Source organism: Anarhichas minor, unplaced genomic scaffold, assembly GCF_050575085.1.
Source record: "Anarhichas minor isolate MPS153535 unplaced genomic scaffold, ASM5057508v1 ptg000030l, whole genome shotgun sequence".
Taxonomy (NCBI): Eukaryota; Metazoa; Chordata; class Actinopteri; order Perciformes; family Anarhichadidae; genus Anarhichas; species Anarhichas minor.
Genome location: NW_027466476.1, coordinates 9,883,717 through 9,903,754, shown reverse-complemented (window position 1 = coordinate 9,903,754; position 20,038 = coordinate 9,883,717). Strand labels below are relative to the sequence as shown.

At 41.3% G+C, this 20,038-nt stretch overlaps 1 protein-coding gene across 1 annotated transcript; it reads left to right on the top strand.

Moving 5' to 3' along the window:
- Positions 1–574: 574 nt before the first annotated feature.
- Positions 575–7,729, top strand: ckap2l (cytoskeleton associated protein 2-like). Its single transcript, XM_076105019.1, has 9 exons — positions 575–617; positions 1,581–1,647; positions 1,738–1,792; positions 1,919–3,123; positions 4,034–4,229; positions 4,509–4,667; positions 5,546–5,606; positions 6,460–6,622; positions 7,164–7,729. Exons 1-9 carry the CDS (start codon positions 575–577, stop codon positions 7,471–7,473), a joined length of 2,259 nt encoding a protein of 752 aa, XP_075961134.1. The 3' UTR covers positions 7,474–7,729.
- Positions 7,730–20,038: the final 12,309 nt, after the last annotated feature.

Sequence of the window (20,038 nt, the reverse complement as noted above, 5' to 3'; positions counted from 1 at the left end):
TCCAGAGTAGCTCACAAATCCATCACTGCTGTGGCTCTTGATGTTGTTGTTTCTTCATCAGCCACCAATTTAGTCAAATCATCTCAGAGACGTTATTCAGATTAGATTATATCTCAGACATGAGTCTTTTCAGCTCTTTAGAGTCCCACGTTTATTTTGTGCTGCTGTACCGTCATCGTCAAAACTTACTTGTACAAGATACAGATCAACACTGAACCTACATGTGGTCATGAGGACATATTATACACCCCCAGAGTCATGTAAAGACAGGAAACAATTGCAGGCCTGAAGGCAAATTCCCATGTGCACCTGTGCAACTTCTACGCCCCTTTTTTTGTTTACATTCTCTGCTCCAATCAGCACTGGGTTTTAGCGCATGCGCGAGATTTCAAATTGTCCAATCAGAGAAGAGGAAGCCTTCACTCCCGGCAGTTTCAAAACCTGATGCGCGAGCTCAGTTGTTATGAAGCTAACGTTACTTTAACTTGTCCTTAAACCACCACAACAACAAGTCAAACGAGCCATTTGTAATACATTTATTTGGTCAAGAAGAAGAAACTGAAGTTTGATCGACATGGAAGAAGAAGAAGAGACCGTATCGATACTGTCCAGAAAAGGTTAGCGAGTGAATGAAAGCTAATTAAGTTCGTTAACGTTAGCTAGCTATGAGCTAACGCTAGCTATCAGTTAGCTAGCGAACGTTACGTCTAAATAAATGTAATTATACTGTCTAAGAATATTGACGTTATTGCGTGAAACGTTAACATAAGCTAGCAGTAACGTTATAGGCTTCTGATGCTGCACCTTTATAAGTTTACAACAAAGAAAGATAAACAATGATGCAGTCTTTTCATTGGTCCTTTAATCACGTGACTTTGTGAATAAGTATTATAGGTATGGGTGGTCCAGGTATGGATTTATGCCTAAAATATAGGGAGCATTTACAAATAATTTCACATCTATTAAAAACAATTGATTAGGCTTCTCACCCAAGTAAATAACAGCGCTGGATCAGAGTTATATTTAGTGTTTATTAGAGAAAGTAAATGTTAAATTACCTATATGCAACACGACTGCAAAAAGTTATTTATGTATCATAGCTCATTCTGCCTATTATTGTTATTTATTAATCGTTTATTAAATAAATAAATCACATTTAAAATAAATAAATCATATCCTCTCTCTATTAAGTCCTCTCTAAATGCCAGATACATGTCTCACCAATCCACAGCCAGATGGCAGCACGTGTCTACATGGTTATTCACATACTTGAAAAGAATCATCTCTTTTCTGTCCATTGCATCCAATAAGAGGAACTGATCTGTAGTTCAGTGTGCTGGCTGTAATAAACATACTGTATTTGTTTATATTGTGAAAGTTTGATTTGTTAGTGAGTTAACCTAAAGAGAGCTCCCAAAACTTGTAGTAGAGTTCTGCATCTGCAATGAATGTGTACGCAGACACATTTATCATGCGCTAAAGCATGTGGCTGGATAGTAGTTAATTAATTTCAAACCCTAAGCATGAAAGTATAATGGAAAGTGACCTGTGCTGAATTCCTGTGTGATTATCTGTCACAGAGCTGCGTAAGCAGAAGCTGATGGAATACTTGGCAGGAAAAGGAAAGCTGAAACAGCCCAACCCAAAGTAAGAAAAACAACTGCACAACAATGCGTCCATCAAATACTGTTGTTAATGACACCTAGGGTAATAAATAATCTCAATTTGACTCCTCAGACCATACCTATGTGACGACAGTCAGGTTAAGAAGCTTCTGACAACTTCACTAAAGGTGGGTGTGCCTTGTGAACAGGTGTATGTTCATGTGTGTGAGAGTGTATATTTAGCTCGTCAGATCTCACACCAAATAGTTTTTATCTTACTTGTTTTTTTCCTATTTATGTTTTTGTTATTACAGGTTGTTGAGGGAAAAGAGAACAAGGCTCCAGCTGACAGATTCACACATGAACGCGCAAAAATTAAAACTCTGGCTGCTCAATCAACCAAACCCCCTGCTGCCAGAGGAGCATTCGGTCACTCAAACAAAGTGAATGTAAAAGCCAACATTCTGACTGGACGGCAGAATACCAGTCGTCCATCTGCAACCAGTGGCCCGGCACAGCCAAAACTTAATCTAAACCCTGTGCTGACAAGAAGGGCTGCTGTTGTATCCTCAATATCCAACACTAATGCAGCAAGCCATCTCAAAAAGCAACCAAACACAGGAATCCCATCTTCAGGCAGAGCCTCTTCAAATGCATCTCGTACAGGTGTAACACAGTCACACAGCAGATTCAGCAGTAGCTCAAAGGCCACCTGGTCATGTCCAGTGAGGACAGTCAGTGTCAGGATGAGTCTCGGCCCCATGGTCAAAACAAAAACGGGACTAACTCCTGCAGTGACCCATCCCAGAAACACTCAAAGTCAGAACGTAACACACACCTCTGATCCCACCACCTCTGCCGCTACCACTGGAGCTAAACAGGTGCAATCCAGCACCGTGTCATCAATTTCTGTTTCCCAGAAGTCGGCCATGGGTCAGAGGAAACCATTACCTACCAACCACGAGAGACCAAGAGCTGTGATTAAAGTTCAAAATCAGAGCAAGTCTAACTCTAAACCATTTTTGAGTAAAAATTCTCAGCCATCTTCTAAGATTCCATTGTCAAGTGGACTGAAATCCACGGCAGCACCTTTTAAGCCACAGGGCAGAGCAGCTGCTCAACCCACAGACCGGCTCACAAAGCAGACATCTGAAGGTGCGGGGCAGAAGAATGGCCAACCGCGCAAAGTTGCCTCCCGAACATCCTCTGGGCCGGCGAGCAGGTGCGCTTCCAGAGCGGTCAGCGGGGTTATGCGAGCTGCTGTGGCCGAGCTGGGAGGGAAAACCAAGACACGCGAAGAGACTGGTGGCAAAAAGGGACGCGCTTCAGCAAACGCCCCTCCACCACAAACGGGTACAAAGAGAACAAGTGCTCCGGTGACGTGCCAGACAGTGCCACGGCCGGGCAGGACCATCAGCCACACCGGGCAGGCCACAGACACGAAGACACCCAAGGTCCCAGTCAGGGTCTTTCCCCAGACCGAGGGAAAGAAAGTGACCGCTGCCCAGGAGGAAAGAATGTAAGTAGAAGAGCTGCAACACCTCAGATCTGTCTGTATGTGACTCACAAGGAGAGTTACCTTTAGGGCTGGGTGATAATTCAATATTCCTATTTTATTGATTTTAATATTTGATTTCTGAGCAAGCGATCATTAGGAATGGTGCCGCGCTTGTTGGCATGTTGTATTTGGGTTGCGTTTGGTAACTGGTGATGACTGAAGCCATTCTGCTGGAGCAATACTAGAGTATTCTCTCACTGATGAGTTCAGCTTATACACTATATAACACGGGGCATTGTTAGACTTTCACTATATCTGTACCTGCGTTTTTGTAACCAAAACAGTGATATTTTTTTAGGTTAAAATATAGGTTATGATTTAGAGCAAGATAAAAGAAAGAGTGAAATATTCCTAGAACAAATCGCTTTGTCTGATTCGATCGCTGTGAACAAACTGCCGTCATGGTTCGAAGCCAACCTGATTGACAGTGACAGTGATTACATCTGTGTGGGTGGACAGGGACCGGTTTCCATCACGTTTTACACCCATCAGCGCTGTAACTGCCATGTTGTCAAATGACTATCAGGATAGGCTGGCTGTCAAACATACAATTAGATGGCTTTATTTAGCAATGCAGTGAACATGTTCTGTGTATTTACAGGACGTGAATCTCGTCTCACACTTCTATGTTATTTTGTTTGTTAAATAAATAGTTAGACACGAGACAAAGACTCAGACTCAGAGGTCTGAAGTGCCAGCAAAAAGATGGTTTTCCTAAAAGGTTGGTCTGTCAGGAGTTGTTTGTCCAGAGTCAAATGTTAAAGGTGTCAACCCCAGTTTGTCCTGGGACCTCAGTCATTCCACTTCCTCTCCCCTTTGTGTCTCTGCTGTGCTTTTAATGGAGCCCTCTGCTCTATTGTTTGGTGTCAAGGAGAAAACTACAGGAGTGGCGGGAGGCCAAGGGTATTTCCTACAAGCGTCCCCCAATGCCGGTGCAACCTCAGGTTCGGCGTACTGTGGCCGTGCTCCAGCCTTTCTGGGGAGCCATGAACGAGGAAGACGAGGCCCACTCCCTCATCTGTGCCGTGGACCGGTCCCTGGCTGACTGCATCAAATTGCTGGGAGAGGTACATGCTGTTGAGGGAGGAATCTCTGGTTTCCTTGGCCTTTTTATTCAGAAGTTACTGGAAGTTATGTGGCGGACATTGTCTGATGGGATCTGTTATACAGGCAGCTGAAATGTGAGAATCGTTGACATTTGCACACTTTTACACAAGTTTGTGTAGATAATGAAAACCGAGAGCTTCTGCTTGATGTTAACACACAACCAGCGCGTTGGTTGAAGCACACTGATGCTGTTTCTCTCCCTGTGTGAGTTGTGACTCGAGCCTTCCTCGCTCCCTCAGGGTTGCCCTCCAGACCAGGTGAGGGGGGTTCTCTCCCGGCTGCCAGCGGTGTCCAAGAAGTTTGCCAAATACTGGATCTGTCAGGCCCGCCTGATGGAACGAGAGGGCCGCCTGGATGTGCTGCCCATGTTTGAAGAGGCTGTTGGCGTCGTGCTGGAGGTGAGTCATCCATGTTTTTCACACGGTATGAAAAAATACGTGGCTGTTAACAATCATCAGCCATACTTCATCCCTCTCTCTTATCACAGTCAGTGCTTCAGACAGTATTGCGTTTCCATATCCGTTAGTGAGATGAGAATCATCACTTAGTCACGCAGTTGGGTTGTTTTGTCTAGAACCATTTCTCATTATAATTTCCCGAAACTGTGATGTTTGGAAATATGACGATGGAGGTGTGTCAGCTGACAGTCAACCACAGAGCGGTTAACAGTTGATGCAGTATTTTGGTACTGCGTGTATGCCAGATGATGAGTAAAAAGGAATTTAATTTCAGAAATGACACAGATATACTATATAAGTATATATATATATATATATATATATATATATATATACACTCTGCAATGGGAAATAACCGGCGTACGTGTAGACTTTATTGTTTAAGAAGAAAAACGTCGACATTGCAGTTGAGTCGGCCTTGGACAACGCATGGTTTAACATTTTTAGCATGGTGCAATCACAGCGCCATGATGCAATCCCTGCCAGAGGTGAAATCTGTTTTTAGGAGAGATCTATCCCATGATCTCCTGTGACATCCTGAAGTGCGAGTCTTCTACTATGTTTAACAATCAGGGAGACGCTTACACGACTGCTGCGCTCACCATCTACCTTCAAATGCCCCGAGCCCAAGCAGTCAGCATCTTAATGTGTCTGTTGGAACAAGTTTTAATATAGAAAATGAACATGAATCCATCCCTCACTGCATAGTTCATGTTCGTAACATGAATCCATCCCTCACTGTGATCAGAATCAACGGTTTATTTGGTTTCGTAGTCGAGAGTTAATCATTCCTTCTCTGTGCTTCTCTTTGATCGCAGCCGGTGGACGAGCTGCGCTCCGTGGTGTTTGAGATTCTGAAGAAAAAGGACGAGATCCGAGGTAGTTCAGCCTGCATGGCCTCGTTTGACTCATTTCAGTTAACGCTGGTTAACATGGCCTCATTGTTTTTGCCTTATGCTGTGTGCCGCTTCTTATCGCAGTCCTCTACGTGCCATGAGTTCTACGACATCCTGAGTGAATGTTTGTAGGTTTAATCCCCCATGTAGGCACGGTAGCTGTTCCATTTACAACACACTGTTTTTGTTCCATTCTCTTAATTTTCTGTTTGCATGTCTGGATACAGATGTTAGTGTGTTATGCCGATACATCTGGGAGAAAGTTCTATTTAATGTATTTAGTTTCATGATGGTCCTTAGTCCTGCATTAATTCAACACAAACATGTTCTGTTATTACACATGCCTACATTTTACGCACACAAACCATTACCTCATAATTTACAGTATTGCAAATGTTAATTGAAGAAGCTCAAACGTCTTCAATTAAAGGAGGTTTAGGGATCAGGCCCTCCCCTCCCCCTGAGACAAAAACCATTATAACTTTAATTCTGTGGAGTTTTCAGTGAAACGCTGTAAAACCTAGCTGTGTGCTGCCGTGATGGAAACACAGAAACGTTTGGGTACCGGCTGGTGAACATAGTAGAGCGTTAAGCAGATAAAGAGTTAACTAAGAGTTAGTTTTCTTTGTAAATACGCCACTGTTTGCTCACACCAATGACACGTTTTGAGATCTGTCGATGTTTACAGCTTGTTGGTCGATAAATTCATTGTTTTCAGCTTTAAGGTTCCAATGATTTTGTAATTTCACCAGTCAATTCTAAATAAAATCTAAATTCGCACGAATGATAACGTTTTAAAGAAAAACCTTTAACTTAGATTTTCTTGTTTTTGGCAGCATCTGCAGAAAGTGAGAGAGAGGAGGACCAAATAGCCGCATGTGAAGTCACTCCAGAGAGTGTCAACAACCCGATGATGACTCCTAAACCTGTCGGAGCTCTCATCTGTGGAGAGAGAGGACACTCGTCTGTAGTCAAGTACAAGATCACGGCAACCCCGGGGTACGTTTGAGTCATTTCCACAACTTCTAGGAACGCACACATGTTTTCATGTTTCTCATGCTGGCCGGTTCGTTTTAAGGGTTGAGTGGAGTTGTGCACATTTGTTAGATATCCAGAGCTGAAGAAAAACTTGGATCAACCTGTGCACATCATGCACGCTCAGCCAAAAACTCTTTTTCTCTCTCTATGTTTTTACAAACAACCTTAAACCTGAAGGCCACCGTAGTTCTCTGACAGGCTGAGCCAGGGACGAGTGAGCAAATGGTTAATTTAGTTAGTTACAACCTGCAGCGCACCGCTAGATGACACTAGTTGAGTTTGGTTAAATGTAAGGACGTGACATAATTTTCCTTCTGAAAGAGGCAGTGACACACACTCGTCTTTCCACGGATATTTGTGGGGAAAAGAAACACTAGGCACGGTCACTAGAGTGAGTGACCTGCAGACCTTCTGAACTGGCTGCGTCATAATAAAGCCACAAGTATTTCTCGGAGGATAAAAGTTGGAAATGATGACGATAATTATTTTCTTTTCCCTTCAGCGGCCCTCCAGGCCAGCAGGCGGAGGCGGTGCGGGTCAACGGCCAGGAGGTTCGCTTCTTCACTCCGGTCAGACGCTCGGTGCGGATCGAGAGATCCTCGCTCCGATACCCGGCGGCCCTCCGGGACCACGATCTCTGCGTGGCCTCCTACAGTGACCTGATCTCCGAGGAGGAGGACGTGAGCGGCGAGGAGCAGAAGGGCGGGGAAAGGAGCCCGCCTGCTGGCAACACACCGATGTACGTCTACAGACAGAACGAAGCGCTTCAAGACAAAGTGTTCGTCCAGCTGGTCTACGACGAAGCCGTTTAGCCTCAAGTGCTTACTTCCTCTCCGCCCGTCTGCAGTCTGAGACGAGATCCAGATGTTTGGCACGTGTCCCTGTTTACATGGCAGGAAGAAAAAAGTCAAACTAATGTGCATACTTAGGTGAGATTTCACTGAACAGAAGGCGTTTTATCTTGATAAATATAGGACCTGGCAAAAGGGATTTCTCACGCTCGCTCATGAAGAAGTTATTTGTTTTATCATTTTATGCTCATTGTTTGTTCAAATAACGTGTTGTACATAGTAATGTGAATTAAAGGTTTGTTTTTGTAAACCTATATACCTTGTGCTTCTTTAACTTTAGCATATGGATTCTCATACACAACAGCTGCTATCACACAGACACCCGTGATCAAGAAAACGTATATTATTATTATTTAAAGTTGTAGCGAACAGAAACTGACTATATGACGCCATGAAATGTAATTGAAAGGGTTTCGGCACGCCTATAACTGACAAGTAGTGGTGCAGTGAATTGAATCCAAAAAGTGGTGCAAATCTGCATCAATCAAAGGTGTGGTGAAGTATGACGACCTAATTAATTTCATCTTTGATTAGGGATGTTAGTTTCGGTCTTTTTACCTTGGATAGCCCGACACCCATTAAACGGTAACCAAAGACTTCATTATTTAGAACAAAACACAATGTGGTGACACACAAGAGGCTCCATTGACTCAATGAGCTTTGGCGCCGCATTTATAAATTCATCGATTCTGAAATGAAATGACAACACTGCTAATTTGTCTGCCTTCTCAACTGTTCTTCAATTGTCTCTTAGAAAGACACTGCTGGACTCAAACACGCACTCTGAAGGACTCTGGAGCTTTCTTTCGCCGCCCTTGTTAGATTAATATCAAGACACAATTTCACCTAAAGAATGACATTCGTAACCGGCCAAAAATGTTCTCAATGGTTAACCGATTAACTGTTAACCGTTAACCTCCCCTGTCCCGATAGGCCGCAGCCTCCTGCTAAAGGGAAATGACTCAGACAGTTAGTGTCCAGGGTGGGACGGGTCAGGCACAATCTTTCCTGCGCGCCTCAGGTCCCTGGTGCAGTGTATGTCCTGGGTAGAGGGAGGGCAGATTGCAGCCAATCACGAATGATATGCTGCAGTCTGTCCTCTCCACAGCTGCAATAATATTTGATCAGTCCAATTAATGTATTTCTGGATTTTATGTCATGGAAGGGAAAAAAAACAATATCCTGTAATCATATACATATTTGTCCAGTCTGTCAAATGAACTCTGCAAACGTCGATCCACCTCCAGACCAGTTCAGCATTCAGGTCCTCTTCCCCTGTCGGCCACTAGAGGGGAGCGTTTCTCAAAGGGCTCCTGTGTTTTGGAGAGCTGTTGTGGATCGGTCCCAGTGAGTGATGCAACACAGATTTCATCATGCCTGTGTGTGTGTGTGTGTGTGTGTGTGTGTGTGTGTGTGTGTGTGTGTGTGTGTGTGTGTGTGTGTGCGTGCGTGTGTGTGCGCCATTCCCGTATTGACATTTGTGTCAGCACAGTTCAACTTTGGTTCAAGTCATTCTTCAGCATTTATTTTCAACAGCTGAGTGCAATATATAAACAATATACCTACAGTATTTACACACAGCCCCAGTTTGGCAATTTGTTTGTGATGATTTGATTACTTTCTAATTTATCTGGAAATGTCAATCACTAAATCCCAATTTAAAGAACAATAACTATAACCCCCTACATCATCACACATGTCTCTACGCGCTTTACTGGCTGTCAAGGATAGAGCAAAGTATTACTATTTAAAAAAAGACAACATGAATTTGAAAATGTAAACATGACCCTGACAGCAGCTTTTGAGCTTCAGCAATTCCTCTGATCCATTTCTTTACTTCCTATTTGAACACATAGCATTCAGCCAGGTGACGCTATAACGAGGTGTTTGATTGGTTTACATTATAGTGCTTATGATCCGCTTATATTATTAAAAATGCATTTAGTTTATCTGTAAAAAACCTGCTCTGTCACTGATGATCGAACATTTAAAAAACAAAGCAGATAGGAGCCTTCAGCCCGCCGCCTACACACACAGTGCTGCACATGGTGGGCATCTAAAGGGGCCCACAGCTGTTTCTGTGCCCAGGGCCCCCTTCTGTGTTAATCCGGCCTGTTGAATATCTGGAAACTGACTCCATCTCAGTTTACAGCCACTTTATTCTTTAAATCTGGTGTTAATGTTCTTGGATCCATGTATTACAGGAGGGAGGGATAAGGAGGTGGAAGGTAAAATTAGACTGCAGTTAAGAAAAAACACAAGAAACGGGAAATTCAAATAAACCACAGTTATTATTAGAAAAACAAGGAGTTTTTCTCTCTGCATCTTCATGGTGCAAAGGTTTGAGTATTTCACCACACACCAGTTGCTGAGCGATGTCAGAAGTAGTTTCTGTAATTTGAATTCGTCGAACGTACTTTATTTTACCTCTTGGAACAGTTTCCTTCCATGAATTGCGTGTTTTCGGTCCATCCCTCCCGGTCGCGTCCTGCTGGCACACGTTGCAAATATGCAGGAAGCGCATTGCGTCAGTGCGCGTTTGCGGCTATTTAAAAGGTTTCCTCCGCTGCTTTCTCTACGAACCACAAGGCTCTGACTCCACAAGACTCGACCCACTTCACAGGACTTCACCATCACTGAGGGTAAGCGACTCTTGATTTATTTCTAACATGCACACCAGCTTTGCAAATATCCAGGCACCTGGTTGTTGCGCCTCACCTTTTACTCCGCAGCGTGATTATGATTCTGCAGGTGTTTTTAGCATGAATCTACCTTGTTAATGCACCAATGGGAAGCTCTAATTTATCTAATTCCCTCGTGCGCCTCGGTGTTCCTGCTGTTTTGCACCGACAGCCTGCTGCCAGGAATAGCCTGCAATATTACCTCGTCAGTGTTTATACAACGGGACTTTAACCCAACCAAGGTGGCACTGCAGCAGGAGAAGCGTTCACGTCCCAACAGTTCAACTAAATAGCCGGTGGTGGAAGAATCTATTGCTTTAATCAGTCCTTCATTCACAATGACAGATTATTAGCTCAATTAACTTGGAAGTACTTGTACTTTACTTACTTGTACTTGTTTCCATTCTTATGACATTTTATACCACTGCTCCACTACATTTTAGAAGGGAAATATTGCACTTTCTTGACGTCACTACATTTATCTGACAGCTATCGTTACTCTACAAGTTAAGATGTTACAACATACGAAGAATTATTAAAAATACAATGCTTTTCAAAAACAATTAGTCATAATTTAATCCGTGTCAGATATTACAGTGAAATGAAAAAAGAATTTTCGGTTTGGTCTGTGCAAAAAATCAGATATTCCCTTTTAATACACACAAGCACAGACGGGGAGGATGACACGCAGCTATAGAGCTGATAGGAGAAGTTGAGCAATCGATTAATCCATCGTCTGACAAATCATTTTAATCTATAATAATAACTGTTTAGAAAATGTTGTTGGTTCATTTTTTCAAGCAAAAATGACAAATGTTCTCATATGTGTTGTATCATTGAACATTTTATTTCGTTCAGGTTTTGAACTGTTGGTCGAACAAAACAAGACATTTAAAGATGTTGCCATAGGTTCTGGAAGATATTGTGTCTTCTACATAGTATTAATAGCAATTAAAGCTTCTAAATGTCATAGAGTCAAACATATTAAGCAGATGCACTTAGTTAAATATAACCACTGCTGCATTTAGCTTTGGCTCCTAGACAGGAATGTTATTTACTTCACCGGCAAAAATTCAAATGCTAATTGTACAGTGGATACAATAAAAGGAGGCACTGTAGTTGGGGTGTAGTTATGGATTGCATCATACTGACTGAGTCAAAGGTCCAGCTGAAGAATCCTGAATATTTTCCAAGGGAGTAGCTTGAATTTTGAAGTTGAATTTTAAAACATATCTCTGCATGAAATTGGAATCCTGGCGAATCAGTTTACCAAAATCAAATGCGATCCAGACATAATTAGACAGTAGATATATGGAGCGCACGTATTGTTCCTGCTGCTGTGTGATGACACAATCTGCTGCATTATTGTATCATTGCCAAGCAATCTATAACCCAGTCGAGACCGATGAGAGTCGCACTGAGCAGGTGGAAACAGAAGCACATTCTCATGTCAAAATCAAACTTGACTGCGCAACACGATCTGCTGAAAGAAAACTCTGCTCCCCTCAGCTGCAAGGGGATTGAAAAGCATTGCTCCACAGTGACCATTGAAGCTAACTTATTAAAGGTTTTTCTCTCCTTCCCCTCAGGCCAGAACGCCACTGAAGAGACAACATGGGCATTACCAATCATCTTCTGACGAGTAAAGAAGGGCAATTTGTGACAGTCCAAAAGATCCGCGGAACACTGAATCTGTGCACCGTTCCGCTTCAAGGTGGCGAAAAGAAAGGTACAACTATTTTAACAGAATAACTGCAGAGTTACCAATGTAATGCCCCAATGATCTATCACACTCCATCTTGACAGGATTCAATTCATTTTAATCTGATTTTGAATGATTATGGATTATTATGGCAAATGTTTTGAGTCACACAGTAAATATTTTGTCCTGCTTCTGTCCTTAGATCTTTTGGTGCAGATACATACAGACGACGAAAATCAGTTGGCTTTCAGTTTCCAGCAACCAGATGGTCGCTATTTCCCAAAGGTGGTTCAAAATGAATTACAGGTAAATATAAACATATAAATATATATTATATATTCATAATAATGTACATATTGGTGTATGTATATATATATATGTCCAAATCCATAAAATCCATAAAAAACAGAATCCATTGGACACCGGTCGTGAATTAAAGCATAATGCATATTTCTTGTTTTTGGTGTGTTCACAGTTGGAGAAGATTGACAACCCAACCAATTTGACTAAAAATCATCGGTTTGAGAAGTTTGACATTAATAGCAGTGAACATTACGGCCTGCGATCGGTGGTCGAACCCAAACAATACCTCCACGTAAAAGCCTGCAAACATATGCACGTTGTCCACATCAGTGCAACAGATTGGAACTGTGTTGCAATCACAGATGTATGTATCAGCATGTATTCCTCATTCTTACCAAAGTTGTTTTGTTTTGTTCTTTTTTGTTTTTTTGCATTATATATTACATCTACTTTTGCATGTTGTGAACATGTTGCCCCAGAACATTTCACTTCTCTTCTCTTCAGCTTTTGTCAGTCTGCAACAACGTCTGAACACATGATCTGTTCATCTTTATTTTAGCGGTATTTACACGTTTTCCCAATGCGTGATGATAGATCCTGACCGTTCACCATGGTGACCATGTACGGTGGCATCACATGCCACTATCATGCCTCCATTTACACATCACACTGGCCCTTACCCTCCTCCTCTGCTTTGTTTGTTCAGCAGGTATCCTGAACCTGCTCAGCTTCCTCATAACTCCAGATTTCCCTGCTGGGGTAGATGTCTTCCTCTGGACCGAGTGGAGTTGCTTTTTTATTTTCATTTTGATCATTCTTGGGTTGCTATGTTTCTTCTTAAAACTGAATTAATGGGATACTCTTGCAATTAAGTATTTATGATCCAGTGCCCTGATTGGCTGGCAGTAACGCTGACCCCAATTGACCAAAACTCGTTAACAAGCCAGATCGAGAGCCATGAGTTTCATCACATCAAAAAGTTACTTAAACGGTTGAATGCTTTTCCAGCATTCCAATAAAACTTGCAACTGCTAAATCCATCCAAACTTACGCTCATTAATGTTGAACGCACGTCAACAGGTGCCGCTTGCATTTCCAGGTCTTGTGTTGCTGATGGTCAAAAAGAAAAGCTTTATATGTGTATATATATCTATATGTATTTTATTTTGAAAGTCATTATACTAACGGTGTAACTGTAAATGTAAACGCATCTTGTAATAAACTTGTATATCTTAATTGGTGTCCTGGTGTCTTTGAAAGAGTAGTCGTGTCAGAACTCTTAGAGAAGTGGTTGGTGAGTACGGCAGCACTGGAGAAAGTATTCAGATCCTTTACTCAGGTAAAAGTACTGTGGAAATACTCCACTACAAGTAAACTAAAACCTTACTTAAGTATATGTATCAGCTAAATGTTCCTGTTAGTGTTTTACTAAAACATAGACCTGTTTTCACCTTTGTGACAATACATCAGCAAGAAGCGTTTAAAATAGTTTATTTAGCTGAAGAAGTAGGAGCAGTTTCTCAACCAACAAAGGAACACTTCATCCTTCAGTTTATCACAAATATTAAAATTCAAAATCACTGAATTTTGGAGATACATGGTTTGGACATACTGGACAAGAATGATACATTAATGATAAATTGGAATCTGAAGTAACTGTAAAAAGTAAAAGTATAGAGTTGCATGAAAGGGAAATACTCAAAGTACCTTGCATTTGTACTTAAGTAGAGTAGTTGAGGAGATGTCCTCCATCACTGGAGTCACTCTCACTCTCTTCCCACACACTGTCAGGATGTTTTGCTGTAGATTCAAACAGGCAATCTTAAAGTGACATCAATGTTTTAGTTGTATTTTGAGATACAACTGCCTCACCCTGTCAGCAGGTCTGATTCACACTCATATCCTCGTCTCTCTGTGTTTGTGTGTTTTATATGGCGTAACTGCTTGTGAGAGAGCTGAAAAGCATTGGTGGTTGTTTGGCAGCGTTTGCATGGGGTAGAAAACTAACTCGACGTGTTACGCAAAGGTATCGGAAGTGCATGTTCACCCATGAGCACTTGCAGATGTTTTTCCTGTTGTCTCTCTGCTTGCTTCTCCATTGGCAATTCATTAAGTAAAGATTCATCTATATGCCGTAGCACTTTTAAATCTAAAGTTACATTGTGCTTCACAGTATAACGTGAAAGATCTACATTCACAGGCATCATAGCATAACAGAGATAACAGCAAAACAAAAATAACATCAACAAAAGAGCAAAGACATCACTTAAGAAAAGCGAGGCCATATAAGTGAGTCTTGATGCGATATTTGTAGTTATCAGTTGAATAAACCCTTAAGAATAAACCCTTAACAAAACATTGTTTTTATGGTGAAGTGGATTAGTTCAGGAGTCTTTACAGTGTGAGGGAAGAAGCTGCTCTGTAGTCTGGAGGTATGGCAGCGGATACTCCTATTGGGTAGAGGTGACTAATGAGAACAGCTGATAACGGGATTGACAGCACCAAACAATGGCAGCAAGGAAGTAATAAGTGAGCAAATGGCAGGATTGTGTTGTATTGTTTGGTGTTTGGGACTGTTGCGTTGAGCATTGTCATGAATTTCTTCAGCCATTGCTTTAAACATCAATACTACATAACATGTTATCGTATTACTACCTTGATAGCCGGGTGAAGATTACAGCAAAGGCAAAGATTTGTATTCTTCTACCCGACGACTTTATTGCACAACTCCTCAACACCACGTCACGCTTGTTTTTAAAGGTTTCTGTGTTGTGTGGTTACTGATTCAATTGTGGTGATTTAGTGCTTTATCAAACATGCTGGGAGGACAGACTAATGCAGATGAGTCTTTTTATTTTTAGTACTTTATCAACTGAGGCTTCTCTGAGTCTGACTCATAGATGAAATATTAGCGGTTGTTCTCCAACTCTTATCAGCACTGGTTCCTCCCTGACAACAACTGCATGAAAGTCATCTGCGAGCAAAATAATTACTTCACTTGTTGAGCATTGTTACATTTGTCTTGAATAGGTGTGGTGGATCTACCTGCTTTAAAGAGCTGATGGTTCAGTGTGCCATTTCAACCCACACAACAATAAAGATATTTTAGGGTTAGATCCTCCCAGTTTACAGCTCAATGAATTACTCGTTTAGTTCACACCTCAGCACCTGCAGCTATACTTGTTGCCTCACCTTCATTCTATTAGTTTGACACCGGATTTTAACTCTTTTGATGGAAATCTCATATCAAATGCAACACATTACAACAGACACAGGAAACAAGTCGAGATGTTACACAAGCCCTGGAAGTCATCCAAAGTGCATGCTGTGGGATGAAACAGAAAGAGTTCCAGTGTTATCTTTCTCTGCATGTTTCATATTATTCATTGTCACTTCCTTGAGTCACGCATCATGTACGGGCTCGCGCAGTACACTGCTCTGAAGTGCAAACAAATTAAAAAAATAAACATACCACTGCAAATTTGATCCTCTTTCTTACTTAACAAAAGACTTTAATTTGCTGAAGGAAGAGTTTTATCTGTAAAGGGACTATAACAATAAATTTATTTGTATGTGCATAACAAGTTATCAAATTACAATGTGAGAACACTGTGACCATGTTAAAGGAGTCTCATAGTGATAAACCTACAGAGATGTATTGTATTGTCATTTTTTATCGCAGAACAAAACATTCAAATGTCTAAAACATGTGTTAACTACATACCTTAGTTAAAGCATTTAATAAAAAAAAACATTGACTTTGAGACCGGAAGTGCTGACTTATTTCCGAGTTTTAGGACTCATTCCTGCAGCACTCTATCCCAGGTGCAATGACAATAAAACAATACAATGAAAATAAACGCCACATGTTGTGCTTGCGTTAGCCAAGACGTGGTCGCCATAATATGAATGTCATGAGCGACTCTACCAGCAGCAGCGCGTTGTCTGAAAATACTAATATTGAGAGATTTTTGTCGTCCATGTTCATTCTAAGGTCATTTACAACTTTAACCAGCTCTGTCTCAGTGCTGTGGTGAGGACGGAAGTCAGACTGAAACAAATATACAGCTAAAGTTAAGTTAATCACTTAGCTCTTTAAACACTATCAAGAATTATACTTAAAAAATAATAATGAATGCATTCATTTTACCTCATTTATAAAGTAAGCACATGTATGTTTTCAACGTTATCAATATTTCTCTTCGAAATGGCTGCTTCACATAGTCATGATAATGTAAGGTGATGTTAAAGTGGCAGTAAGTTCTTGTTAAGAAGTTGCATATTTGCCGTTATGTCAAAGACATTTATGTGATTGTGTTGCCGAGATTATTACTGAAATTAGCGTGCTCAGCAGCTAGCCCCGGCCGGTCCTGTCTTGTGATTCCACTTGTACCTCAAGAGCCGATAGTGAGTCACTGTAGAGTCCAGTCTGCCCTCGTGAGAGGACAAAGAAGTAAAGCTGCCTGCAAGTAGTTCAGCCCCCTCTTAGTGACCGTAGTAACAACACAGGGTAGCTGGTTTAATTGAGTGTTCAATGGCATGCGTGACGTGATTACCTTGAGTGTAGGATGGCTAAGTTCATGTTTGCAGAGAGAAAGTGTGCACCAGTGCAGACTAGTTGTTGAACATCGTGCAGTTGGTGATTGTAATGGTTTCTGAAGGCACACAAATTATATTGCCCTGTCAATCGTGGTGTCAGATCAGAAATGTGTCCTTCTGGAGGGCATGGACAAACACAGCACTGTATCCTGTTGATTAATTTGAAGGACTAGTTGATAATACTTTAACGACAATGCTGAGTCAACTACTGACAGTGAATGTTGATTGCGGATCAGTGCCCCGCAGCTTGTTTCCAGCAGAGTAAACATTCCTACAGTTCCTAGATTCCTAGTGTGGATGTTTCAAAGGTAGACTGACATTTATAGCATCGTTTGATATTTAAAGAAGGATGGTGTACCATTTCCAAAGGTTTCATCGATTAAGATTGTAACAGGTAGTGAGAAATCCATTTCAGTCAGAAATAAGTAACAATAAACATGACTCACTTTGGCATAGTTTTTGTTTCCCTAAACTTCATGTCTTGGTCTTTTTTTAAATATTACCGAGCTTTTATATGCACTATATACTATATATGAAACCATGTTTTTACACTTTACCATTGTTTACTTGAAAGCTTGATTGAGCACGGTTTTTATCTTAATGTGTCAAATTACTTGAGTGAATTGAATATTACTGTCATGTGTAAGAAACTAAAATAAGTCTCAACCTCTAATTGTTGTTTGTTTACTTATCGAGACTAGCTAAGCTCTCCAAAGGCCTTATTGTTAAGGCATGTCTGAACACTCATTTATTTTTTAAGCTTAAAATACTTCTGTTTTTATTGTTGTTAAACTTGGTAACTTTCCTTCGACCAGCCTGAGAGCAAAATGAAGACTCGCTTCACACTTTGCAGATCGATCTTAAAATTTCTTTGTGAAGCCGGCCCAACAAAGGAGCTCTCTATTCTCGATGCCACCTTGACATTGATCTCAATGTGTGCCAACCACACCCTGCAGCATTGCACACACCTTACCTTTCATTTCGCATCACTGCTGCAAGAACTTAGAATGTAGGACAGCAAAACATTCTTCAGTGGCAGGTAACTTCCTGCTTGAGGTTTGGCAGAGATTCAAGCCAAATAGTTCTATGATGTTGGTCTAAGTATTTGCTTTTGTGCATTACTGTTCACTCACTCGCCTTTGAATCTTGCAAAATGTTAATTTTTATTCAGAGCAATGGAACAGAGCGAAGTTCAGATGGGAGGTCATGTTGGCTGTACTGTTCAAATGCACTCTTTCTAAATCTGGAATTAATCAGGAATTGAAAACAAACATTTCTCTGGAAATGATTAACCCCCTAGTTTACAATGCACCTGAAAAAAAGAAAGAATTGAAAGTTAAGTTGCATAATCAACTCTCAGGACCCAGCCCTTCAGTAGAACTGATGAGGCCTTTCAACCAAACGATGACACGTACGGAGGTTTTCAGCAATGTCAACAATCTTTTGACCTCGAAGCAGTATAAGCTCTGGTGCATCCTGTGCATATAGAGGGAAAGGGAGGGCACAATCGATTAATCGTTAAAGTATTTTTTCATGCAAAAGAAGGCAGAGAACGCTGTTTTTAGCCTCTCGAATATGGAGATTTCCAACTTTTCTGTTTCATGTCATATTAAACCAAATATGTTTGGGTTTATACTGACACACACACACACATTTTAGAGACATGGCCTTGGACTTTGAGCATTTTCACTATTTTCACGAAACACAGCAAAAGCGCCCTCTTTAACGCTGCTACGGCCGATTAAACATGCCAAAGGGCCCTCTACGGCGGCCAAAATGTGACAAAGTATCATCGGTTGACCTTCCAGTGGAGGAAACACATTGCAGAGCCGTATAAGCTTCCCTACATTACAATTAGTTGGCCTCTTCAGTGGAAACATTCAGAGTCCTTCCCCTCAGTGGCTTCTCTCACTGCAGGTGAGATGAACAGGTTGCGTGATGCACACTGCCTGTTAGCTCCGCAGTCACTTGACCTCTGCTGCTGACATGTGGTGTTCAAGCGGCATTGCCCCTGTGGATGATTTTTAATAAAGAGACAGAGACAGCTCGCCTTCAAAATAAAAGTATATATAAAGTCATATTTCTGCCACTTTCCCACAACTGAATAAATTGGCCATTGGTGCAACCCCTGGAATTATCTGTATTGAAAGATCATTATATTATTTATTTATTTATTTAATCAAGTCTTCTTAAGCTATTTGGGTGAATGGTACAGGCTGACATGTGATGACTGTAAAATAATTGCTGTAAAAAAGTGCTTCCACATCATCACTTTCAATATGACAGTCCGCAGCAGGGTGCACATGTTTCTGCGCACAACACGGGTCTGTATTACAATGTTTATTAACAATAGTAATAACATATAAAACAAAGTTTCACTTTTCAAATTGCTTTACTTTTAAGAAATGACAGACGTCTTCTACCTGTGCCTGCTGCCCGTTAGCATCATGGTAACATGGATTTCAGGCCAGCCAATCAGCTCCTTCCCATCTAAAGACTATTTCAGACTCTTTTGTCATCTATTATAAAGTAGTACTAATCGTTATTATTGCAGCTTGACATTTAATTGATTCAGTGTAGACTACAGAGACACTGCACACATGAAAGGCAAAATTAAGTTGTGTAAATAACTTTATGAGAGAAAAATTAGATCTGCTGGTTCTATGGCCTCAGTATTTGTCCTCAAATGCAAGTGTCAAAACACAAGTGTCATGCTATATAGTCATTTAAAATGGTCAATACACTGTAATAAACAGGTTCTGGGTTTCATTAAACAACTTGTCATATTATGAACCTGTGGTGCGATTATTGGGGGTGGGGGGCTCTTATTTTGGGGCAGTTTCCTATCTTGACTATGATCACCTTTGCATCTTTTCACTTTGAACTTTTACACTGATTAAGCACACAAAGAAAGGAAGAAAGAAGTAGTGGGGTTTGGGGTAGAAAGAAAAGCACAGAGGATTGAACTGACATTGAGTGAGAAGGAGGGGGAAGAAGAGACACAGACAGAGGGAGGCGACAGATACGATTGTGTATGATTGATCTCAGCAGTTCAGTTCGGTGGAATCGAGCTGATCACTTTTCCATTCATGCACGGGATTGAGATGACGCTGCGTCATCGGCGTAGTAAATGTAGTTTGCCTGAGCGTACGGCAGAGAGCATTCCTCACACATGGCAACACGGTCTAAAAATAGCTCAGAAGCCCCTCATTCACCGCTCATGGGATATTTGTTCGGCAGG